The following is a 25,784-nucleotide window of genomic DNA, read 5'->3' on the forward strand; positions in this document are numbered from 1 at the left end:
CCAAGTACTACAAATATTAATCGGGTACAGCTACCTAACGAACTGTCAATATCCCTATTGTCGTTGTGCTGTGTACATTCCTCTCTCATGTGTCTTTCTGGGGCCGGAAGAGCAGGGCAGGCGCAATGGATTATAGTCATTGTAGTTAATTACCACGTTTTCTGCCCTGAACTAAGTTTAATATTTTCTGTTGAAAACTACAACTTCCAGCGGCCCACAGTTTGTTCTTGATCTGATTTCTCTACCGGCGCGCAGAGCTCACAAAAAATACAAACTAAATGGAATTCAAGTAATTGAACTGACGTCGGTCAATTTAGTTGTTTAATAACACACACACACACACACACACACACACACACACACACACACACACACACACACACACACACACACACACACACACACACACACACACACACACACACACACACACACACACACACACACTTCTCTGACTCTTCTTTTTGTGTTTTCTACAGACGACCAACAGACCTGTCAATCACAGGTATAAGCATTTTGATTGGCTGTATGAGCGCCTGTTGGAGAAGTTTGGTTCCGCCATCCCCATCCCCTCGCTGCCTGACAAACAAGTCACAGGTCAGTGGCTTCCATGGCAACCGTCGCCTCCGTTTTTCCTGAATAGGTCTTGTGGTCTGAAAAAGCGTGGCTTTAGAAAATATGTATTGAGCTGTGTGTAAGTCATCCTTCAAGCATAAATAGTTCTGTATTGGAGCCTGTTGACAATGGCCATCTAGTGAGGTCATAAACAGTTCTGTATTGGAGCCTGTTGACAATGGCCATCTAGTGAGGTCATAAATAGTTCTGTATTGGAGCCTGTTGACAATGGCCATCTAGTGAGGTCATAAATAGTTCTGTATTGGAGCCTGTTGACAATGGCCATCTAGTGAGGTCATAAATAGTTCTGTATTGGCGCCTGTTGACAATGGCCATCTGGTGAGGTCATAAATAGTTCTATATTGGAGCCTGTTGACAATGGCCATCTAGTGAGGTCATAAATAGTTCTGTATTGGAGCCTGTTGACAATGGCCATCTAGTGAGGTCATAAATAGTTCTGTATTGGAGCCTGTTGACAATGGCCATCTGGTGAGGTCATAAATAGTTCTGTATTGGAGCCTGTTGACAATGGCCATCTAGTGAGGTCATAAATAGTTCTGTATTGGAGCCTGTTGACAATGGCCATCTAGTGAGGTGTTTTATCGATTCCCCTGACAGCCCATACACACAAAACGTATGCAAGGCACATTGGATAAAAGTGTCTTCTAAATGGCATTTATTATTATTATTATTACAGATATAAATGTTAAAGTTTAGTATAAAAGAGGTTTTGTAATTTACTGGTTCAGAATGTCACGATGGTACGTCTATTAAAATGTGGATGAATTAGGTGATGAGAGAAATCCAATGATCTGTTTTTTTTTTTTTTACACACAACGCAAAGACCGAGGGGGGAATATGATGGTGGATGTTGTCGGCTTATACGGCCGGGAGATAGGGTTAGTAGGGACAAAACGCATATCAGGGTGAAATCAAAACATAAAAAGTGCATGAACGGTCAAGTAGTGCTGCCGGGTGAATAAAGTGGAAGGAAATGGGTTTAACAGTACCATGTAATAAGGAGGGAAATGGGTTTAACAGTACCATGTAATTAACAGGAAGTAAATGGGTTTAACAGTACCATGTAATTAACAGGAAGTAAATGGGTTTAACAGTACCATGTAATTAACAGGAAGGAAATGGGTTTAACAGTACCATGTAATTAACAGGAAGTAAATGGGTTTAACAGTACCATGTAATTAACAAGAGGTAAATGGGTTTAACAGTAACACATAATAAGGAGGGAAATGGGTTTAACAGTACCATGTAATTAACAGGAAGTAAATGGGTTTAACAGTACCATGTAATTAACAGGAAGTAAATGGGTTTAACAGTACCATGTAATTAACAGGAAGGAAATGGGTTTAACAGTACCATGTAATTAACAGGAAGTAAATGGGTTTAACAGTACCATGTAATTAACAGGAAGTAAATGGGTTTAACAGTGCCATGTAATTAACAGGAAGTAAATGGGTTTAACAGTGCCATGTAATTAACAAGAGGTAAATGGGTTTAACAGTGCCATGTAATTAACAGGAAGGAAATGGGTTTAATAGTACCATGTAATTAACAGGAAGTAAATGGGTTTAACAGTACCATGTAATTAACAAGAGGTAAATGGGTTTAACAGTGCCATGTAATTAACAGGAAGTAAATGGGTTTAACAGTACCATGTAATTAACAGGAAGTAAATGGGTTTAACAGTACCAAATCAAATCAAATCAAATCAAATTTATTTATATAGCCCTTCGTACATCAGCTGATATCTCAAAGTGCTGTACAGAAACCCAGCCTAAAACCCCAAACAGCAAACAATGCAGGTGTAAAAGCACGGTGGCTAGGAAAAACTCCCTAGAAAGGCCAAAACCTAGGAAGAAACCTAGAGAGGAACCGGGCTATGTGGGGTGGCCAGTCCTCTTCTGGCTGTGCCGGGTAGAGATTATAACAGAAAATGACCAAGATGTTCAAATGTTCATAAATGACCAGCATGGTCAAATAATAATAAGGCAGAACAGTTGAAACTGGAGCAGCAGCACAGTCAGGTGGACTGGGGACAGCAAGGAGCCATCATGTCAGGTAGTCCTGGGGCACGGTCCTAGGGCTCAGGTCCTCCGAGAGAGAGAAAGAAAGAGAGAATTAGAGAGAGCATATGTGGGGTGGCCAGTCCTCTTCTGGCTGTGCCGGGTGGAGATTATAACAGAACGTGGCCAAGATGTTCAAATGTTCATAAATGACCAGCATGGTTGAATAATAGTAAGGCAGAACAGTTGAAACTGGAGCAGGAGCATGGCCAGGTGGACTGGGGACAGCAAGGAGTCCTCATGTCAGGTAGTCCTGGGACATGGTCCTAGGGCCCAGGCCAGTTGAAACTGGAGCAGCAGCATGGCCAGGTGGACTGGGGACAGCAAGGAGTCATCATGTCAGGTAGTCCTGGGGCATGGTTCTAGGGCTCAGGTCCTCCGAGAGAGAGAAAGAAGGAGAGAAGGAGAGAATTAGAGAACGCACACTTAGATTTACACAGGACACCGAATAGGACAGGAGAAGTACTCCAGATAAACAAACTGACCCTAGCCCCCCGACACATAAACTACTGCAGCATAAATACTGGAGGCTGAGACAGGAGGGGTCAGGAGACACTGTGGCCCCATCCGAGGACACCCCGGACAGGGCCAAACAGGAAGGATATAACCCCACCCACTTTGCCAAAGCACAGCCCCCACACCACTAGAGGGAAATCTACAACCACCAACTTACCATCCTGAGACAAGGCCGAGTATAGCCCACAAAGATCTCCGACACGGTACAACCCAAAGGGGGAAACCCAGACAGGCCGACCACAACAGTGAATCAACCCACCCAGGTGACGCACCCCCCCCAGGGACGGCACGAGAGAGCCCCAGCAAGCCAGTGACTCAGCCCCGTAACAGGGTTAGAGGCAGAGAATCCCAGTGGAAAAAGGGGGAACCGGCCAGGCAGAGACAGCAAGGGCGGTTCGTTGCTCCAGAGCCTTTCCGTTCACCTTCCCACTCCTGGGCCAGACTACACTCAATCATATGACCCACTGAAGAGATGAGTCTTCAGTAAAGACTTAAAGGTTGAGACCGAGTTTGCGTCTCTGACATGGGTAGGCAGACCGTTCCATAAAAATGGAGCTCTATAGGAGAAAGCCCTGCCTCCAGCTGTTTGCTTAGAAATTCTAGGGACAATTAGGAGGCCTGCGTCTTGTGACCGTAGCGTACGTATAGGTATGTACGGCAGGACCAAATCAGAGAGGTAGGTAGGAGCAAGCCCATGTAATGCTTTGTAGGTTAGCAGTAAAACCTTGAAATCAGCCCTTGCTTTGACAGGAAGCCAGTGTAGAGAGGCTAGCACTGGAGTAATATGATCAAATTTTTGGTTCTAGTCAGGATTCTAGCAGCCGTATTTAGCACTAACTGAAGTTTATTTAGTGCTTTATCCGGTAGCCGGAAAATAGAGCATTGCAGTAGTCTAACCTAGAAGTGACAAAAGCATGGATTAATTTTTCTGCATCATTTTTGGACAGAAAGTTTCTGATTTTTGCAATGTTACGTAGATGGAAAAAAGCTGTCCTCGAAATGGTCTTGATATGTTCTTCAAAAGAGAGATCAGGGTCAGAGTAACGCCGAGGTCCTTCACAGTTTTATTTGAGACGACTGTACAACCATTAAGATTAATTGTCAGATTCAACAGAAGATCTCTTTGTTTCTTGGGACCTAGAACAAGCATCTCTGTTTTGTCCGAGTTTAATAGTAGAAAGTTTGCAGCCATCCACTTCCTTATGTCTGAAACACATGCTTCTAGCGAGGGCAATTTTGGTGCTTCACCGTGTTTCATTGAAATGTACAGCTGTGTGTCATCCGCATAGCAGTGAAAGTTTACATTATGTTTTCGAATAACATCCCCAAGAGGTAAAATATATAGTGAAAACAATAGTGGTCCTAAAACAGAACCTTGAGGAACACCGAAATGTACAGTTGATTTGTCAGAGGACAAACCATTCACAGAGACAAACTGATATCTTTCCGACAGATAAGACCTAAACCAGGCCAGAACATGTCCGTGTAGACCAATTTGGGTTTCCAATCTCTCCAAAAGAATGTGGTGATCGATGGTATCAAAAGCAGCACTAAAGTCTAGGAGCACGAGGACAGATGCAGAGCCTCGGTCCGATGCCATCAAAATGTCATTTACCACCTTCACAAGTGCCGTCTCAGTGCTATGATGGGGTCTAAAACCAGACTGAAGCATTTCGTATACATTGTTTGTCTTCAGGAAGGCAGTGAGTTGCTGCGCAACAGCCTTCTCTAAAATCTTTGAGAGGAATGGAAGATTTGATATAGGCCGATAGTTTTTTATATTTTCTGGGTCAAGGTTTGGCTTTTTCAAGAGAGGCTTTATTACTGCCACTTTTAGTGAGTTTGGTACACATCCAGTGGATAGAGAGCCGTTTATTATGTTCAACATAGGAGGGCCAAGCACAGGAAGCAGCTCTTTCAGTAGTTTAGTTGGAATAGGGTCCAGTATACAGCTTGAAGGTTTAGAGGCCATGATTATTTTCATCATTGTGTCAAGAGATATAGTACTAAAACACTTGAGCGTCTCTCTTGATCCTAGGTCCTGGCAGAGTTGTGCAGACTCAGGACAACTGAGGTTTGGAGGAATACGCAGGTTTAAAGAGGAGTCCGTAATTTGCTTTCTAATAATCATAATCTTTTCCTCAAAGAAGTTCATGAATTTATCACTGCTAAAGTGCAAGTCATCCTCTCTTGGGGAATGCTGCTTTTTAGTTAGCTTTGCCACAGTATCAAAAAAGGAATTTCGGATTGTTCTTATTTTCCTCAATTAAGTTAGAAAAATAGGACGATCGAGCAGCAGTAAGGGCTCTTCGGTACTGCACGGTACCATCCTTCCAAGCTAGTCGGAAGACTTCCAGTTTGGTGTGGCGCCATTTCCGTTGCAATTTTCTGGAAGCTTGCTTCAGAGCTCGGGTATTTTCTGTGTACCATGGAGCTAGTTTCTTATGAGACATTTTTTTAGTTTTTAGGGGTGCAACTGCATCTAGGGTATTGCGCAAGGTTAAATTGAGATCCTCAGTTAGGTGGTTAACGGATTTTTGTCCTCTGGCGTCCTTGGGTAGGCAGAGGGAGTCTGGAAGGGCATCAAGGAATCTTTGTGTTGTCTGTGAATTTATAGCACGACTTTTGATGTTCCTTGGTTGGGGTCTGAGCAGATTATTTGTTGCAATTGCAAACGTAATAAAATGGTGGTCTGATAGTCCAGGATTATGAGGAAAAACATTAAGATCCACAACATTTATTCCATGGGACAAAACTAGGTCCAGCGTATGACTGTGAGAGTGAGTGGGTCCAGAGACATGTTGGACAAAACCCACTGAGTCGATGATGGCTCCAAAAGCCTTTTTGGAGTGGGTCTGTGGACTTTTCCATGTGAATATTAAAGTCACCAAAGATTAGAATATTATCTGCAATGACTACAAGGTCTGATAGGAATTCAGGGAACTCAGTGAGAAACGCTGTATATGGCCCAGGAGGCCTGTAAACAGTAGCTATAAAAAGTGATTGAGTAGGCTGCATAGATTTCATGACTAGAAGCTCAAAAGACGAAAACGTCATTTTCTTTTTGTAAATTGAAATTTGCTATCGTAAATGTTAGCAACACCTCCGCCTTTGCGGGATGCACGGGGGATATGGTCACTAGTGTAGCCAGGAGGTGAGGCCTCATTTAACACAGTAAATTCATCAGGCTTAAGCCATGTTTCAGTCAGGCCAATCACATCAAGATTATGATCAGTGATTAGTTCATTGACTATAATTGCCTTTGAAGTAAGGGATCTAACATTAAGTAGCCCTATTTTGAGATGTGAGGTATCATGATCTCTTTCAGTAATGACAGGAATGGAGGTGGTCTTTATCCTAGTGAGATTGCTAAGGCAAACACCGCCATGTTTAGTTTTGCCCAACCCAGGTCGAGGCACAGACACGGTCTCAATGGTGATAGCTAAGCTGACTACACTAACTATGCTAGTGGCAGACTCCACTATGCTGGCAGGCTGGCTAATAGCCTGCTGCCTGGCCTGCACCCTATTTCATTGTGGAGCTAGAGGAGTTAGAGCCCTGTCTATGTTGGCAGATAAGATGAGAGCACCTCTCCAGCTAGGATGGAGTCCGTCACTCCTCAGCAGGTCAGGCTTGGTCCTGTTTGTGGGCGAGTCCCAGAAAGAGGGCCAATTATCTACAAATTCTATCTTTTGGGAGGGGCAGAAAACAGTTTTCAACCAGCGATTGAGTTGTGAGACTCTGCTGTAGAGCTCATCACTCCCCTAACTGGGAGGGGCCAGAGACAATTACTCGATGCCGACACATCTTTCTAGCTGATATGCACGCAGAAGCTATGTTGCGCTTGGTGATCTCTGACTGTTTCATCCTAACATCGTTGGTGCCGACGTGGATAACAATATCTCTATACTCTCTACACTCGCCAGTTTTAGCTTTAGCCAGCACCATCTTCAGATTAGCCTTAACGTCGGTAGCCCTGCCCCCGGGTAAACAGTGTATGATCGCTGGATGATTCGCTTTAAGTCTAATACTGCGGGTAATGGAGTCGCCAATGACTAGAGTTTTCAATTTGTCAGAGCTAATGGTGGGAAGCTTCGGCGTCTCAGACCCCGTAACGGGAGGAGTAGAGACCAGAGAAGACTCGGCCTCTGACACCGACCCGCTGCTTAATGGGGAGAACCGGTTGAAAGTTTCTGTCTGCTGAATGAGCGACACCGGTTGAGCGTTCCTACAGCATTTCCTACCAGAAACCGTGAGAAAGTTGTCCGGCTGCGGGGACTGTGCCAGGGGATTTATACTACTATCTGTACTTACTGGTGGCACAGACGCTGTTTCATCCTTTCCTACACTGAAATTACCCTTGCCTAACGATTGCGTCTGAAGCTGGGCTTGCAGTACAGCTATCCTCGCCGTAAAGGCGAGCACAGCGGCTGCAATTAGAAGGCATCATGTTAATGTTACTACTTAGCTTCGGCTGTTGGAGGTCCTGACGAATCGTGTCCAGATAAAGCGTCCGGAGTGAAAAAGTCGAGGAAAAAATAAATATATGACCGGTAATTAAAAAGTGAAACCCGTAAAGTTGTCAGGTAGCAAAATAGGTTGGCAACAAAACGCACAGCAATTTGAAAACAAGCCTGCAAGTTGTGACCGGAAATGACGTCTGTCATTTAATTAACAGGAGGTAAATGGGTTGTAATTAACAGGAGGTAAATGGGTTTAACAGTACCATGTAATTAACAGGAAGGAAATGGGTTTAACAGTACCATGTAATTAACAGGAAGGAAATGGGTTTAACAGTACCATGTAATTAACAGGAAGGAAATGGGTTTAACAGTACCATGTAATTAACAGGAAGGAAATGGGTTCAACAGTACCATGTAATTAACAGGAAGGAAATGGGTTCAACAGTACCATGTAATTAACAGGAAGGAAATGGGTTTAACAGTACCATGTAATTAACAGGAAGGAAATGGGTTTAACAGTACCATGTAATTAACAGGAAGGAAATGGGTTTAACAGTACCATGTAATTAACAGGAAGGAAATGGGTTTAACAGTACCATGTAATTAACAGGAAGGAAATGGGTTTAACAGTACCATGTAATTAACAGGAAGGAAATGGGTTTAACAGTACCATGTAATTAACAGGAAGGAAATGGGTTTAACAGTGCCATGTAATTAACAGGAAGGAAATGGGTTTAACAGTACCATGTAATTAACAGGAAGGAAATGGGTTTAACAGTACCATGTAATTAACAGGAAGGAAATGGGTTTAACAGTACCATGTAATTAACAGGAAGGAAATGGGTTTAACAGTACCATGTAATTAACAGGAAGGAAATGGGTTTAACAGTACCATGTAATTAACAGGAAGGAAATGGGTTTAACAGTACCATGTAATTAACAGGAAGGAAATGGGTTTAACAGTGCCATGTAATTAACAGGAAGGAAATGGGTTTAACAGTACCATGTAATTAACAGGAAGGAAATGGGTTTAACAGTACCATGTAATTAACAGGAAGGAAATGGGTTTAACAGTACCATGTAATTAACAGGAAGGAAATGGGTTTAACAGTACCATGTAATTAACAGGAAGGAAATGGGTTTAACAGTACCATGTAATTAACAGGAAGGAAATGGGTTTAACAGTACCATGTAATTAACAGGAAGGAAATGGGTTTAACAGTGCCATGTAATTAACAGGAAGGAAATGGGTTTAACAGTACCATGTAATTAACAGGAAGGAAATGGGTTTAACAGTACCATGTAATTAACAGGAAGGAAATGGGTTTAACAGTACCATGTAATTAACAGGAAGGAAATGGGTTTAACAGTACCATGTAATTAACAGGAAGGAAATGGGTTTAACAGTACCATGTAATTAACAGGAAGGAAATGGGTTTAACAGTACCATGTAATTAACAGGAAGGAAATGGGTTTAACAGTAACACATAATAAACACTGACAGACATAAACTAAAACAGAAGAGAACATGGCATAACAAACTGAGGACATAAATATCATCAAAAGGGTGTAATAACTACGACTAGAAAAGGGGTGTAATAACTAACTAAGATTAGAAAAGGGGTGTAATAACTACGACTAGAAAAGGGTTGTAATAACTAAGACTAGAAAAGGGGTGTAATAACTACGACTAGAAAAGGGGTGTAATAACTAAGACTAGAAAAGGGGTGTAATAACTACGACTAGAAAAGGGGTGTAATAACTAAGACTAGAAAAGGGGTGTAATAACTACGGCTAGAAAAGGGGTGTAATAACTAAGACTAGAAAAGGGGTGTAATAACTATGACTAGAAAAGGGGTGTAATAACTATGACTAGAAAAGGGGTGTAATAACTATGACTAGAAAAGGGGTGTAATAATATGACTAGAAAAGGGGTAAGACTAGAAAAGGGGTGTAATAACTATGACTAGAAAAGGGGTGTAATAACTAAGACTAGAAAAGGGGTGTAATAACTAAGACTAGAAAAGGGGTGTAATAACTAAGACTAGAAAAGGGGTGTAATAACTAAGACTAGAAAAGGGGTGTAATAACTACGGCTAGAAAAGGGGTGTAATAACTAAGACTAGAAAATGTGGAAACATAATACATGTTTAGCAAGAGCCCTTACATTTAAACAGTAATATAACAGAGCCCTTATATTTTAACCGTAATATAACAGCCCTTATATTTAAACCGTAATATAACAGAGCCCTTATATTTTAACCGTAATATAACAGAGCCCTTATATTTTAACCGTAATATAACAGAGCCCTTATATTTTAACCGTAATATAACAGAGCCCTTATATTTTAACCGTAATATAACAGAGCCCTTATATTTTAACCGTAATATAACAGAGCCCTTATATTTTAACCGTAATATAACAGAGCCCTTATATTTTAACCGTAATATAACAGAGCCCTTATATTTTAATATTTTATATTTTAACCGTAATATAACAGAGCCCTTATATTTAAACTCTCCCCGTAATATAACAGAGCCCTTATATTTTAACCGTAATATAACAGAGCCCTTACATTTAAACAGTAATATAACAGAGCCCTTATATTTAAACCGTAATATAACAGAGCCCTTATATTTAAACCGTAATATAACAGAGCCCTTATATTTTAACCGTAATATAACAGAGCCCTTATATTTTAACCGTAATATAACAGAGCCCTTATATTTTAACCGTAATATAACAGAGCCCTTATATTTTAACCGTAATATAACAGAGCCCTTATATTTTAACCGTAATATAACAGAGCCCTTATATTTTTTATAACAGAGCCCTTATATTTTAACCGTAATATAACAGAGCCCTTATATTTAAACACTCCCCGTAATATAACAGAGCCCTTATATTTTAACCGTAATATAACAGAGCCCTTATATTTTAACCGTAATATAACAGAGCCCTTATATTTAAACACTCCCCGTAATATAACAGAGCCCTTATATTTTAACCGTAATATAACAGAGCCCTTATAAATGTTATAACAGGTTTTATTAGTCCGTAGAGACAGGATATGCATGGTATTTAAACGTAATATAACAGAGCCCAACCTGCTTATATTTTACTGGCTTATATTTTAAGGTAACAGAGCCCTTATATTTTAAGAATATAACAGAGCCCTTATATTTAAACACTCCCCGTAATATAAAGAAAATGTTTATAATAATATGAACAATAAAGTAAATGTATTAGTGTAATATAATACAATAAAGTAAATGTATCAGTCTAATATAATACAATTTTTAGTATAATTATAAGTATTAGTATAATACAGGAAATGACAATTTAATTGTCCAAAAGCTGAAGAACAGGTTCCATGTTAACTAGCTAGCTAACTTTAGGCTAATACCTAGCAAACCAAATGGCTTTGAGATACGAATAATATTACCCCACAGAGCATACGTGTAATATTAGCTAGCGAGCTAGTCAGCTAACGTCAGCTAGCTAGCTAACAGTACACTTTAACATGAAACGAATACGACTTTCTGACAAAATGTTGAAACGTGTAATATCTGAAAATGTAGCTAGCTGGACTCTCTTACCCTTATACATGGATGGACGTTTCTCCCTCTCTCACGGTTGCCATGGTTTCCCTTAGATGGAAGATGTGATCCAGAGACAGGTCTCTTTAGCCACCATACTCTAATTCCCCTGATTTCTAAACTCTGTCCTCCTGAAAGTAGAGAGCAACGCTTACGCAGTTATACCACGAGATATTTCCTTTTATTTTTTTTAAAGATGCGTTAGACAGGATTACCTAGACATACTGACCGGCTCAAATAGACAGAAACATGCTGTATGGCAGACCAATCGGAACTCATCTCTCTGCATGTCCAGCCCACTCATTATCTCAGCCAATCATGGCTAGCGGGAAAGCTTGCTGTCTTTTTCTGTGGCGAAACCAACTAGACTCCTAATTTAACATTTTGTATTCGTATTTACAGATGGCACACAAGTTTGTTATTAAGTGATAACAGGTGGAGTGACCAAGGACCAATTAGTCGTCAAATGCAATATTATTATTATTATTATTATTATTATTATTATTATTCTATCCAGGTCGTTTTGAGGAGGAGTTTATCAAGATGAGGATGGAGAGACTGCAGGGCTGGATGTGTCGAATGTGTCGTCATCCCGTCGTCTCCAACAGTGACGTCTTCCAACTCTTCCTCACATACAGAGACGAGAAGGTACACACACGCACACACGCACGCACACGCACGCACACGCACACACGCACACACGCGCGCACACACACACACACACACACACACGCACACACACACACACACGCACACGCACACGCACGCGCACGCACACACACACACACACACACACACACACACACACACACACACACACACACACACACACACACACACACACACACACACACACACACGCACGCACACACACACACACACACACACACACACACACACACACACAGTCATGCAGTCCTTCACTCTCTCTGTCTGTCTGTGCGTATGTGTTTGGTCAGGAGTGGAAGACCGGGAAGAGGAGAGCAGAGAAGGATGAGTGTGTTGGACCAATGGTCTTCTCCACCATCGACCCTGAAGCTCCTGAGTTAGACATAATAGAAGTGTACGTACGGTAGATAGACACACACAGATTTCAGACTCTTATTTGACATCTGTTCTTATCTGGCTGTGTGTGTGTGTGTGTGTGTGTGTGTGTGTGTGTGTGTGTGTGTGTGTGTGTGTGTGTGTGTGTGTGTGTGTGTGTGTGTGTGTGTGTGTGTGTGTGTGTGTGTGTGTGTGTGTGTGTGTGTGTGTGTAGGGAGCAGAAGTGTGAGTTGTTCAGTAGGTTCACGAAAGAGATGGATGATGGAGTTAAAGACCTGCTGAACGTTGGGAACATACACTGGAAACGCTGCACAGGCCGTGAGGAGCGAAACACACACACACACACACACACACACACACACCCTTCCTGCCTTGAAAAACTACAAACTCTACCTACACTCCTCTCTGAAAATTCTAAACCCCAACTTCATGTCCACACCCAGTCTCAACCCTAACCCTACTTTGTTAAAACTACAACTCCCTCCTAGCCATACTCTGTTAAAACTACAACTCCCTCCTAGCCATACTCTGTTAAAACTACAACTCCCTCCTAGCCATACTATGTTAAAACTACAACTCCCTCCTAGCCATACTTTGGTAAAACTACAACTCCCTCCTAGCCATACTCTGTTAAAACTACAACTCCCTCCTAGCCATACTCTGTTAAAACTACAACTCCCTCCTAGCCATACTATGTTAAAACTACAACTCCCTCCTAGCCATACTCTGTTAAAACTACAACTCCCTCCTAGCCATACTCTGTTAAAACTACAACTCCCTCCTAGCCATACTCTGTTAAAACTACAACTCCCTCCTAGCCATACTCTGTTAAAACTACAACTCCCTTAAAACTACAACTCCCTCCTAGCCATACTCTGTTAAAACTACAACTCCCTCCTAGCCATACTCTGTTAAAACTACAACTCCCTCCTAGCCATACTACTCTGTTAAAACTACAACTCCCTCCTAGCCATACTATGTTAAAACTACAACTCCCTCCTAGCAATACTCTGTTAAAACTACAACTCCCTCCTAGCCATACTCTGTTAAAACTACAACTCCCTCCTAGCCATACTGTTAAAACTACAACTCCCTCCTAGCCATACTGTGTTAAAACTACAACTCCCTCCTAGCCATACTGTGTTAAAACTACAACTCCCTCCTAGCCATACTGTGTTAAAACTACAACTCCCTCCTAGCCATACTGTGTTAAAACTACAACTCCCTCCTAGCAATACTCTGTTAAAACTACAACTCCCTCCTAGCCATACTCTGTTAAAACTACAACTCCCTCCTAGCCATACTCTGTTAAAACTACAACTCCCTCCTAGCCATACTGTGTTAAAACTACAACTCCCTCCTAGCCATACTCTGTTAAAACTACAACTCCCTCCTAGCCATACTGTGTTAAAACTACAACTCCCTCCAAGTCGTACTGCATTAAACCAGGTGTCTGTTTGATGTGTTCAGCTCTGCGTAAGGAGTACCAGAAGATTGGGAAAGCCTTTCAGAACCTGTCATCTGTCTTCAACACCAGTGGCTATACAGGTATTGACTGACTCCCATGAGGATTTTTTTACCTTTATTTAACTAGGCAAGTCAGTTAAGAACAAATTCTTATTTTCAATGACGGCCTAAGGAACAGCGGGTTAACTGCCTTGTTCAGGGGCAGAACGACAGATCTGTACCTTGACAGCTCGGGGATTTGAACTTGCAACCTTCCGGTTACTAGTGCAACGCTCTAACCACTAGGCTACCCTACCACCTCTACACTCTAACCACTAGGCTACCCTGCCACCTCTACACTCTAACCACTAGGCTACCCTGCCACCTCTACACTCTAACCACTAGGCTACCCTGCCGCCTCTACACTCTAACCACTAGGCTACCCTGCCGCCTCTACGCTCTAACCACTAGGCTACCCTGCCACCTCTACACTCTAACCACTAGGCTACCCTGCCACCTCTACACTCTAACCACTAGGCTACCTGCCACCTCTACACTCTAACCACTAGGCTACCCGCCACCTCTACACTCTAACCACTAGGCTACCTACCACCTCTACACTCTAACCACTAGGCTACCCTGCCACCTCTACACTCTAACCACTAGGCTACCCTGCCACCTCTACACTCTAACCACTAGGCTACCTGCCACCTCTACACTCTAACCACTAGGCTACCTGCCACCTCTACACTCTAACCACTAGGCTACCTCCCACCTCTACACTCTAACCACTAGGCTACCTCCCACCTCTACACTCTAACCACTAGGCTACCTGCCACCTCTACACTCTAACCACTAGGCTACCTGCCACCTCTACACTCTAACCACCAGGCTACCTCCCACCTCTACACTCTAACCACTAGGCTACCCTGCCACCTCAAATGTATCCTCTGTGGTGCTGGCTACTGTCATAGTACTGTCACTAAACTGTGCATAATGATCAATTTGGTCTCTGTCGTGTGTGGTGTGTGTGTGTGGTGTGTGTGTGTGTGGTGTGGTGTGGTGTGTGTGGTGTAGGAGAGGCCACACTCACAGATGCTCTCACAGCTGCAGGGAAAACATACGAGGAGATCTCACAGATCGTAGCTGAGCAGGTAACACACACACACACACATACACACACACACACACACACCCATAGATAACCTATGTTCTTCCTGTCCCTGAGGCATTTCCTGTTCGTCTCTCTCCCTCCTTCCTTCCTTTTGAATACATTCTCTCTCTCTCTCTCTCTCTCTCTCTCTCTCTCTCTCTCTCTCTCTCTCTCTCTCTCTCTCTCTCTCTCTCTCTCTATCCCGCCTCTGTCTCTCTATGCCATTCTCTCCCTGTCTCCCACTCTGTCTCTCTACTATCCATCCCCCTTCTTTCTCTCTCCCTCTGCCTCATTCTCTCATTGTCTCTGAAGGTCGAACTACAGACCCTGAGTGAAAATAAACTGTTGTGATGTATATTTCTTTCAGCCCAGAAAAGACCTTCACTTCCTGATGGAAACCAACAACGAATACAAAGGGCTGCTAGGCTGCTTCCCTGATACTATCGGAGTACACAAGGTACACAACAGATACTACTCTACTACTGTCAACTATTATTATTATTATTAAGTATTGTAGCCTGATACACGTCAGATCACGACTAAGTTGAAGAAGTAGTTTGTTGAGCTGTGCTTGATTTAGCTGGCCCGTAACAGTAGAACCAATGGAATAGTCCTAAAAGTACAAAATCCGCTCTCCAGGAGTGCTGGTCAAGCTAAATCAAGTGTGTGTGTGTGTGTGTGTGTGTGTGTGTGTGTGTGTGTGTGTGTGTGTGTGTGTGTGTGTGTGTGTGTGTGTGTGTGTGTGTGTGTGTGTGTGTGTGTGTGTGTGTGTGTGTGTGTGTGTGTGTGTGTGTGTGTGTGTGTGTGTAGGCGGCTATAGAGAAGGTGAGGGAAGGGGACAAGATGGTGGCAGCAGGGAAGATCACCACACAGGATAAAGGGACAATGGCCAAACGCATCAGCATCATGTGCTACTCACTACAAGGTAACACACACACACACGTTTACCTGTGTAACACAACCTCTTACCTGCCATCTGTGTTTCCATACAGCTGAGATGAACCACTTCCATAGCAACCGTATCTATGACTACAACAGAGTCATGCAGCTCTACCTGGAAGAACAGATCAGGTTCTATGAAACGGTAAGGGGGGGCGAGAGAGATGGAGGGTTCTATGAAACGGTAAGGGGGCAAGAGAGAGAGGGTTCTATGAAACGGTAAGGGGGTAAGAGAGAGAGGGAGGGTTCTATGAAACAGTAAGGGGGTAAGAGAGAGAGAGGGTTCTATGAAACGGTAAGGGGGTAAGAGAGAGAGAGGGTTCTATGAAACGGTAAGGGGGGGGGCAAGAGAGAGAGGGTTCGTTGAAATGGTAAGGGGGGCAAGAGAGAGAGAGGGTTCTATGAAACGGTAAGAGAGAGAGGGGGTTCTATGAAACGGTAAGGGGGGTAAGAGAGAGAGGGTTCTATGAAACGGTAAGAGGGAGAGAGAGGGTTCTTGAAACTGTTAGGGAGAGAGAGGGTTCTATGAAACGGTAAGAGAGAGAGGGTTCTATGAAACGGTAAGGGGGGAGAGAGAGAGGGTTCTATGAAACTGTTAGAGAGAGAGGGGTTCTATGAAACGGTAAGAGAGAGAGGGGGTTCTATGAAACGGTAAGGGGGGTAAGAGAGAGGAGGGTTCTATGAAACGGTAAGAGAGAGAGAGGGTTCTATGAAACGGTAAGAGAGAGAGGGGTTCTATGAAACGGTAAGAGAGAGAGGGGGTTCTATGAAACGGTAAGAGAGAGAGGGGTTCTATGAAACGGTAAGGGAGAGAGAGGGTTCTATGAAACGGTAAGGGGGGTAAGAGAGAGAGGGGGTTCTATGAACCGGTAAGAGGGAGAGGGTTCTATGAAACGGTAAGAGAGAGGGGTTCTATGAAACGGTAAGGGAGAGAGGGGGTTCTATGAAACGGTAAGAGGGAGAGGGGTGAAAGTAAGAGGGAGAGGGGTTCTATCTAAGAGGGAGAGGGGGTTCTATGAAACGGTAAGAGAGAGAGGGTTCTATGAAACGGTAAGAGAGAGAGGGTTCTATGAAACGGTAAGAGAGAGAGGGTTCTATGAAACGGTAAGGGGGAGAGAGAGGGTTCTATGAAACGGTAAGAGAGAGAGGGGGTTCTATGAAACGGTAAGAGAGAGAGGGTTCTATGAAACGGTAAGGGAGAGAGAGGGTTCTATGAAACGGTAAGGGAGAGAGAGGGTTCTAGGAAATGAAGGGTTCGGTAGAGAGAGAGAGGGGTTCTATGAAACGGTAAGAGAGAGAGAGGGTTCTATGAAACGGTAAGGGGGGGAGAGAGGGGTTCTATGAAACGGTAGGGGAGAGAGAGGGTTCTATGAAACGGTAAGGAGAGAGAGGGTTCTATGAAACGGTAAGAGAGAGAGAGGGTTCTATGAAACGGTAAAGAGAGAGAGAGGGTTCTATGAAACGGTAAAGAGAGAGAGGGGTTCTATGAAACGGTAAGAGAGAGAGGGGTTCTATGAAACGGTAAGAGAGAGAGGGGGTTCTATGAAACGGTAAGGAGAGAGGGGTTCTATGAAACGGTAAGGGAGAGAGAGGGTTCTATGAAACGGTAAGAGAGAGAGAGGGTTCTATGAAACGGTAAGAGAGAGAGAGGGTTCTATGAAACGGTAAGAGAGAGAGGGTTCTATGAAACGGTACGAGAGAGAGAGGGTTCTATGAAACGGTACGAGAGAGAGAGGGTTCTATGAAACGGTAAGGGAGAGAGGAGGTTATTGTGATTCATGATGTTTTGAAAGAATCATATGTTTGAATAGAGACAATATGGTTTGAAAAGACAATATGGTTTGAAAAGACAATATGGTTTGAAAAGACAATATAGTTTTGAAAGACATCCATGTGCTCTATATCACACAAGTCTAAAGAGTAATACTGTAGATGCATGCTCTGGTTAATGTAGGTGTTGTCTCCTGTTGCATGATGGTTAATGTAGTTCTCGTCTCCTGTTGCATGCTCTGGTTAGTGTAGTTGTCTCTGTATGCTGTTTAATGTACTTGTAATCTGCCATTGCATGCTCTGGTTAATGTAGTTCTCGTCTCCTGTTGCATGATTGTTAATGTAGTTTTCTTCTCATTGGTCAGATTGCTGAGAAGCTGAAGCAAACCCTGGGCCAGTTTACCACCCTGTAAAGGGAAACAAACACACAAACCTTGTTCGTCTCCTTTCTGCTTCGTGGACCAACAACCTTAAACAGGATGGACTGGTGTCTGGATGATGTAGTTGGAAGACAGTATCACCCTGTGCCTTTTAACTACACAAGGAGTTAAACATAACGATGTTATATTTTAATATCACAATGCAGAACAATATGTTAAATGTTGTTTCATAACCCTCTAATTATATCTCTTTTATTTATAATATAGATATATGAAATGGTTATATTTCCTGTTTATTTTGGTTGGATGTTTTCACTTTGTCTTATTATTCTTATTCTGGATAATGTGATTTAGAGAGGGGATACAGAGGGGAGAGAGAGACAGAGGGGGAGAGAGAGACAGAGGGGAGAGAGAGACAGAGGGGGGAGAGAGAGACAGAGGGGGGAGAGAGAGACAGAGGGGGGAGAGAGAGAGACAGAGGGGGAGAGAGAGACAGAGGGGAGAGAGAGACAGAGGGGAGAGAGAGACAGAGGGAGAGAGAGACAGAGGGGAGAGAGAGACAGAGGGGAGAGAGAGAGAGACAGAGGGGGAGAGAGAGACAGAGGGAGAGAGAGACAGAGGGTAGAGAGAGACAGAGGGTAGAGAGAGACAGAGGGGAGAGAGAGAGACAGAGGGTAGAGAGAGACAGAGGGTAGAGAGAGACAGAGGGTAGAGAGAGACAGAGGGTAGAGAGAGACAGAGGGTAGAGAGAGACAGAGGGGAGAGAGAGAGACAGAGTTGAGAGAGAGAGACAGAGTTGAGAGAGAGAGACAGAGTTGAGAGAGAGAGACAGAGGGAGAGAGAGAGACAGAGTTGAGAGAGAGAGACAGAGGGGAGAGAGAGAGACAGAGGGGAGAGAGAGAGACAGAGGGGAGAGAGAGACAGAGGGGGAGAGAGAGACAGAGAGAGAGAGAGACAGAGGGGAGAGAGAGAGACAGAGGGGAGAGAGAGAGACAGAGGGAGAGAGAGAGACAGAGGGGAGAGAGAGAGACAGAGGGTAGAGAGAGAGACAGAGGGTAGAGAGAGAGACAGAGGGTAGAGAGAGACAGAGGGAGAGAGAGACAGAGACAGAGGGAGAGAGAGAGACAGAGGGAGAGAGCGAGACAGAGGGAGAGAGCGAGACAGAGGGGAGAGAGCGAGACAGAGGGGAGAGAGAGACAGAGGGGAGAGACAGAGAGAGACAGAGGGTAGAGAGAGACAGAGGGTAGAGAGAGACAGAGGGTAGAGAGAGACAGAGGGTAGAGAGAGACAGAGTTGAGAGAGAGAGAGACAGAGTTGAGAGAGAGTGACAGAGGGAGAGAGAGTGACAGAGGGTAGAGGAGAGACAGAGTGACAGAGGGGAGAGAGAGACAGAGGGGGAGAGAGACAGAGAGACAGAGGGGAGAGAGAGAGAGACAGAGGGAGAGAGAGAGAGAGACAGAGGGGGGAGAGAGAGAGAGAGAGAGACAGAGGGTAGAGAGAGAGACAGAGGGTAGAGAGAGAGACAGAGGGTAGAGAGAGAGACAGAGGGTAGAGAGAGAGACAGAGGGTAGAGAGAGAGACAGAGGGGAGAGAGAGAGACAGAGGGGAGAGAGCGAGACAGAGGGGAGAGAGCGAGACAGAGGGGAGAGAGAGAGACAGAGGGGAGAGAGGAGAGACAGAGGGGAGAGAGAGAGAGAAAGAGGGGAGACGGAGAGATGACGAGACGGAGAGAAAATAGGGAAGACAAAGAGATAAGAGAGAAAGAGAGGGGAGAGGGAGAAGGACAGAGACGGAGAGATCATGTGATTCACACACTCTGCCACCCCGTTCTCCTCCCACTCAAGCAAACACACTGCTGGCAGTGTTTTCCCTCCCTCCACACATACAAAGCCATTTGACTCAGTATGCCCTCTCATGTATAGAACACCTCACACACACACACTCCCTATGCAACACTAAAGAGTGCTCATCCGTCTATCTGAATTTCCTCTCTCAATTCAATTTAAGGGCCTTATCAGCATGGGAAACATACTTTAATGTTACCAAAGCAAGTGAAATAGATAACAAAAGTGAAATAAACAATATAAAATAACAGTAAACATTACACTCACAGAAGTTCCAAAAGAATAAAGACATTTCAAATGTCATATTGTCTATATACAGTGTTTCAACGATGTGCAAATAGTTAAAGTACAAAAGGGAAAATAAATAAACATAAATATGGGTTGTATTTACAGTGGTGTTTGTTCTTTACAAGTGCAGCTCAGTTTCCACCTCATTTTGTGGGCAGTGAGCACATAGCCTGTCTTCTCTTGAGAGCCATGTCTGCCTACGGTGGCCTTTCTCAATAACAAGGCTATGCTCACTGAGTCTGTACATAGTCAAAGATTTCCTTAAGTTTGGGTCAGTCACATTGGTCAGGTATTCTGCCACTGTGTACTCTCTGTTTAGGGCCAAATAGCATTTTAGTTTACTCAGTTTTTTTGTTAATCCTTTCCAATGTGTCAAGTAATTATCTTTTTGTTTTCTCATGATTTGGTTGGGTCTAATTGTGCTGCTGTCCTGGGGCTCTGTAAGGTGTGTTTGTGTTTGTGAACAGAGCCCCAGGACCAGCTTGCTTAGGGGACTCTTCTCTAGGTTCATCTCTCTGTAGGTGATGGCTTTGTTATGGAAGGTTTGGGAATCGCTTCCTCTAAGGTGGTTGTAGAATTTAACGGCTCTTTTCTAGATCTTGATAATTACTGGGTATCGGCCTAATTCTGCTCTGCCTGCATTATTTGGTGTTCTACGTTGTACACGGAGGATATTTTTGCAGAATTCTGCATGCAGTTTCAATTTGGTGTTTGTCCCATTTTGTGAATTCTTGGTTGGTTAGTGGACCCCACACCTCAACCATATAGGGCAATGGGTTCTATAACTATATTTTTAGCCAACTAAATTTTATGTTCCTTTTGATGGCATAGAAGGAAGGCCCTTCTTGCCTTGTCTCTCAGATCGTTCACAGCTTTCAGTTACCTGAGGCACTGATGTTTAGGGATGTTCCGTTTTTTGTGTTCTCTAGGGCAACGGTGTCAAGATGGAATTTGTATTTGTTGTCATGGCGACTGGACCTTTATTGATACATTTATTTTTGAATGACTGTCGGGGCCAGGTCTGACAGAATCTGTGCAGTAGATCGAGGTTTGACATTTGCTCAGTACCATGTTTTCACTGAGGAAATGTACGAGTCTGCTGTTAATGATAATGCGGAGGATTTTCCCAAGGTTTATGTTGAGGCATATCTCACGATAGTTATTGGGGTCAAATTTGTCTCTACTTTTGTGGATTGGGCTGATCAGTCCTTGGTTCCAAATATTGGGGAAGATGCCAGAGCTAAGGATGATGTTAAAGAGTTTTAGTATAGCCAATTGGAATTTGTTGTCTGTATATTTGATCATTTCATTGAGGATACCATCAACACCACAGGCCTTTTTGGGTTGAAGGGTTTTTATTTTGACCTTAAGTTCATTCAATTTAATAAGAGAATCCAGTTGGTTCAGGTAGTCTTTAATAGTTGGTTCTAAGATTATGTATATATTTTTTCTGTTTTTTGTTATAAGGCCAAACATATTGGAGAAGTGGTTTACCCATACGTCTCCATTTTGGATAGATAATTCTTGTTGTTGTTGTTTGTTTAGTGTTTTCCAATTTTCCCAGAAGTGGTTAGAGTCTATGGATTCTTCAATTACACCTGTTTTTGTTGGTTATGTTCTCATAGTTGTGCCTAGGGGGGCATATGGGGGAGGGAATGCTGTCACCTGCAGGCAGGTGTTTGTCCCCCTGTGTGCTGAGGGTGTCAGGTTCTTGTCCGGTTCTGGCATTTAGGTCGCCACAGACTAGTACATGTCCCTGGGCCTGGAAATGATTGATTTCCCCCTCCAGGATGGAGAAGCTTTCTTCATTAAAGTATGGGGATTCTAGTGGGGGGATATAGGTAACACACAGGAGGACATTTGTCTCAGTTGAAATCATTTCCTTTTGAATATCTTGCCAAATACTAAATGTTCCTGTTTTGATGAATTTAAGAGTGAGTTAGGTCTGCTCTGTACCAACCTAGCACTCCCCCTGAGTCCCTTCCCTGTTTCACACCTGGTAGTTTGGTGGAAGGGACTACCAGCTCTCAATAACCTACAGTAGGGGGCAACCAGTGGGTCCGTCTCCTCTATACCATATTTCTTGTAGGATGACAATGTCTGTATTTCTGATTTCTTTGATGAAGTTCCTGCTCTTTAGGCCAAAGGCAGATGACCTCAGATATCTCTCTGTGCTTGGAGAGTGAGGCTGTGCTTTTAACTTTAGGACCAAAATATAAAATAAACATTGCTGAAGTGAACATGTTATCTATATTTGTGACTCGTTTCAGGGCACTAGGTGTATGTCACACGTCACTACTTCACAGGAGAGGCATTTGAGTATAAAAATACATTCTTTTGATAGAAATGCCTTCTGAAACATGTCACCTTTCAAGTGTCTTAATAATAAACTTGTATGCCATCTGTAAATACAAAATAAAATGTTTTAAATTACGAACCTAGTTAGTTTGGGCTGGACATGCTAAGAGATGAGTTCTGATTGGTCTGCCATGTAGCACGCTTCTGTCTCTAACATGAGCTGCTCAGTATGTGTAGATAATCCTTTCTAACACAGTTTTTTTGAAAGATGTCACAAATAACTTCCAATGTGTTGCTAATGCTCTCCTCTTTCTGGAGGACGATCGTGCCATGCTGACTCTCTCGGACACTCGGACTTAATCAGACAATGAGGAAGTCCCTTTTTTTTAGGTAAAAAAAACAAACATTTTAATTGAACCAGACATTGTAGACTCTTCTGAAACGGCAATCAACAACAGTATAGTTGTCACGGAAGAAGTTGACCAAGTTTTGACGTCATTGTAATGCCCGGTGGAAGCACAGTGTGATAGCTAAGGAGTAGGAGAAAACTGGCGTTTGATTGCAAATATATAAGGAGTCGAAAAGAGAACACACAGAAGGCTTTTGTTTACTCGTGTCTGCGGATTACATCTTCAAACTAAGCGCAACCATGGCATTCGTGACAGAGAGGGATAAGCGTTCGTCCATGTATTACCGGTAAGAGAGTCTAGCTAACTACATTTTAATAAGATAGTAAACATTTCTAATTTTGTAAGAAAGTCATTTTCATTGCAAGTTAAAGCGTACTGTTAGCTAGCTAGCTTACGTCAGCTGGCTTGCTCGCCAGCTAACGTTAAGTGTACGATCTGTGTAGTAATATTATTAGTACAGTATCTCAGAAAACCATTTGCATTGCTAGTTATAGCCTAATGTTAGCTAGCTAGCTAACATTGAAACTAGTTGGTTTCGAGCGCTGCCAGTTTGTTGGGGCTCCTGGGTGACGCAACGGTCTAAAGGCACTGCATCTCAGTGCTAGAGGTATCACTACAGACCCTAGTTCGATCCCGGGCTGTATCACAACCGGCCGTGAATTGGGAGTCCCATAGGGCGGCGCACATAGGGCAGCGTCGTCCGGGTTAGTGGAGGGATTGACCCGGGTAGGGCGTCACTGTAAATAAGAATTTGTTCTTAACTGACTTGGCTAGTTTCAGATTCATGCACGGTAGTAACGTTGGGATTATGGTTCATTGTTTAGCTAGCTAGGTGCAACCAATTACCTTCAGAAGTCACACAATTAGTTAAATAAAGTACACCTGTGTGCAATATAAATGTTACATGATCTGTCACATGATCTCAGTATATATACTCCTGTTCTGAATGGCCCCAGAGTCTGCAACACCACTAAGCAAGGGGCACCACCAAGCAAGCTGCACCATGAAGACCAAGGAGCTCTCCAAACAGGTCAGGGACAAAGTTGTGGAGAAATACAGATCAGGGTTGGGTTATAAAAAAATATCTGAAACTTTGAACATCCCACGGAGCACTATTAAATCAATTATTCAAAAATGGAAAGAATATGGCACCACAACAAACCTACCAAGAGAGAGCCGCCCACCAAAACTCATGGACCAGACAAGGAGGGCATTAATCAAAGAGGCAACAAAGAGACCAAAGATAATCCTGAAGGAGCTGCAAAGCTCCACGGCGGAGATTGGAATATCTGTCCATAGGACCACTTTAAACCGTACACTCCACAGAGCTTGGCTTTACTGAAAAGTGGCCAGAAAAAAAGCCATTGCTTAAAGAAAAAAATAAGCAAACACGTTTGGTGTTCGCCAAAAGGCATGTGGGAGACTCTGTAAATGCCAAGGGGGGGTGAATACTTTCACTAGGCAATGTATAATAAATTAAATGGTTTATTGCTATTTCGGACCACCAGTCGTTTTTGTGTTTTATACTTTTTTTTAAACTCTGACAGGTCTGTCGAACGACAATAGAATGTCTATGATGTCACAGCGACAACTGTCTACAGACATGTGTATGATGTCACAGCGACAACATTCTACAGACATATCGATAGATGTAGTATAAACCAGCCTTTAGTCATTAAATATTTGGCTGTTTAATACACTACAGTACTCACTCTGTTTAATACAATACTGTACTCACTGTTTAATACACTACCATACTCACTCTGTTTAATACACTACCATACTCTCTGTTTAATACACTACCATACTCTCTGTTTAATACACTACCATACTCACTGTTTAATACACTACCATACTCACTCTGTTTAATACACTACCATACTCTGTTTAATACACTACCATACTCTCTGTTTAATACACTACCATACTCACTGTTTAATACACTACCATACTCACTCTGTTTAATACACTACCATACTCTGTTTAATCACTCACTGTTTAATACACTCACTGTTTAATACACTACCATACTCACTGTTTGTACTCTCTGTTTAATACACTACCGTACTCACTCTGCTTAATACACTACCGTACTCACTGTTTAATACACTACCGTACTCACTCTGTTTAATACACTACCGTACTCACTGTTTAATACACTACCATACTCACTGTTTAATACACTACCATACTCACTCTGTTTAATACACTACCGTACTCACTGTTTAATACACTACCGTACTCACTCTGTTTAGCACATGACCTCACATGTGACTCCTTAAAGAGATGGGTGGGGCTAAGGCTTAAGAGGGTGTGAACGATGCTGAATGGGTGTAGACAAAGAAGAGCCGTCCAGTAGGTGTACCATAAAAATTCAAGAGTCATTTTCTCAAAAGTAGAATTACAAGTTGATCAACTTTCAAAGCAGAATTACTTTCCCCATTGTTCCTCAACTGTAGTGTATGATATACCATTTTCTAGCTCTGAGTCTCTACTTTTATCCGATGTAAAAAATATTTTAAAAAATAAAATTTTGCTACATAAGCTCGAGCCGGTCGGTCACATTTAGAATGTTCCCTGATACTCTCCAGCACTCTGATTGGATTACAACGCCTTGGTGAACATTGCCTTTAATAGTTACATCGCCAAAAAAAGCACTTTGGGAAATGAATCCCAGTCTAAAAGTCTTTAGTTGTAAACAGAAGGGAAATTATTTGCATGCAATACAATCGCCAGTCGCCAGGCCCAGTTTTCCAAATCCCTTTCCATTTCAGATGTTAAGGTTATTTAAACCAAAAACTCTGTGTTTGCGAGGCCTTGTCACCCATAATGTACTGTTCTTGTTGCCATAAAGTCATATAAAGTTATAATATAAATTCATTATATGTAATGTTCTCAACCTGTACATCTACATGTTGATTTATACATCCTCCTCTA

The 25,784-nt window shown here is 42.8% G+C and overlaps 1 protein-coding gene across 1 annotated transcript in view; it reads left to right on the forward strand.

Moving 5' to 3' along the window:
* LOC124046761 (sorting nexin-9-like) overlaps nucleotides 1-18,450 on the forward strand; it is a 32,630-nt gene extending 14,180 nt beyond the window's left edge. Inside the window, exons 9-18 of the mRNA XM_046367502.1 lie at nucleotides 480-597; nucleotides 11,793-11,923; nucleotides 12,235-12,338; nucleotides 12,534-12,637; nucleotides 13,790-13,867; nucleotides 14,843-14,919; nucleotides 15,286-15,375; nucleotides 15,729-15,843; nucleotides 15,911-16,002; nucleotides 17,993-18,450. Of these exons, the coding sequence (XP_046223458.1) occupies nucleotides 480-597; nucleotides 11,793-11,923; nucleotides 12,235-12,338; nucleotides 12,534-12,637; nucleotides 13,790-13,867; nucleotides 14,843-14,919; nucleotides 15,286-15,375; nucleotides 15,729-15,843; nucleotides 15,911-16,002; nucleotides 17,993-18,040 (957 nt within the window). The 3' untranslated portion in view covers nucleotides 18,041-18,450. The remainder of the gene's footprint in view (nucleotides 1-479; nucleotides 598-11,792; nucleotides 11,924-12,234; nucleotides 12,339-12,533; nucleotides 12,638-13,789; nucleotides 13,868-14,842; nucleotides 14,920-15,285; nucleotides 15,376-15,728; nucleotides 15,844-15,910; nucleotides 16,003-17,992) is intronic.
* Nucleotides 18,451-25,784: the final 7,334 nt, after the last annotated feature.

Source organism: Oncorhynchus gorbuscha, linkage group LG10, assembly GCF_021184085.1.
Source record: "Oncorhynchus gorbuscha isolate QuinsamMale2020 ecotype Even-year linkage group LG10, OgorEven_v1.0, whole genome shotgun sequence".
Taxonomy (NCBI): Eukaryota; Metazoa; Chordata; class Actinopteri; order Salmoniformes; family Salmonidae; genus Oncorhynchus; species Oncorhynchus gorbuscha.